Source organism: Suillus subaureus, assembly GCF_016647635.1.
Source record: "Suillus subaureus strain MN1 chromosome Unknown BJ212scaffold_23, whole genome shotgun sequence".
Taxonomy (NCBI): Eukaryota; Fungi; Basidiomycota; class Agaricomycetes; order Boletales; family Suillaceae; genus Suillus; species Suillus subaureus.
The window spans coordinates 1-935 of record NW_024538579.1 but is presented as its reverse complement, the minus strand read 5'-3'; the positions used below and the strand labels follow the sequence as shown (position 1 = coordinate 935).

Sequence of the window (935 nt, the reverse complement as noted above, 5' to 3'; positions counted from 1 at the left end):
ATGGGCTTGTATGCAGCTCCTTTTCCTGATAAACAGGTTGTCCAACCTGTAATCACTGAGGACAGCAAGTCTTGTTCCAGAATGGGATTCAACCACCCAGAGCTGGTAAAAATGCTTTGTCCTGTGAAATATCTGGTTGACTACCTCGAGGATCCAGCCAAGTAAGTTAATGTTTCTTGAATTACTTGTACTAACGCCACTACAGAACAAATAAGAAAATCCAAAGTGGATCACTGAAGGTGACTGCCACCTTATGGCCCACCTACCTGTATCCCGGGGATAAACCAGGGCAAGACTTCGACCCTGATGACATCATTGAAGGACTTTTCTGGGGGTATCTTTTGGAGTGAGTGAGTAATTCATTCTTAGATTATGCTTGTGTATTAGCCCCACTCAATTCTTATTTTATTCTGCCATTTTATTTCTCCAATTTACGAGCCATCACCAAACTGTCACTTGTACAGAGTCCGAGAAATAAACTGGAATAAACTGTGCTCAAGTATCCAAAAATAACACCACATTGGAGGTTCAACTTACCAACACTGCGGGCGTATCTGGCACTGGACGTCATCATCACGTACTGCGGATGCATCTGGGATGTGTTGTGCGCTGCCAGATTTCCAAACTGCAGTTGTGGCATACCATACTCAAATGGCAGAGATGGCGCAGGCAAGATTTTTGAGGTGTTTGACTAGCTTACCATTCTTCTGCATCATTAGGAGTGACACAGTGGTTGTAGGTGTCGTGGTCAGGAAAGATCCAGTTTGGTGTGTCCATTGTGCACACTCATTCACGCTGCCAGTGAGATCAACTGACTTACACAAATGTTTTGGTACTTCAAGCCACTCGGCATATTACAAGCTCAGCGATGCCTGCATCAAATAAACTGGAAGAATAAACTGAGGCACTCAATTCTACATTATTTTATTTCCCAT

General features: G+C 43.5%; 1 protein-coding gene across 1 annotated transcript; it reads left to right on the top strand.

Annotated features, from left to right (window-relative positions):
* BJ212DRAFT_1275323 (uncharacterized protein) lies at positions 1-350 on the top strand (the record flags this gene model as incomplete). The annotated part of the gene is made up of 2 exons (XM_041331212.1): positions 1-161; positions 206-350. The coding sequence occupies 2 exons, from the start codon at positions 1-3 to the stop codon at positions 348-350; spliced, it is 306 nt and encodes a 101-aa protein (XP_041191250.1).
* Between the last annotated feature and the right edge of the window lie 585 nt (positions 351-935).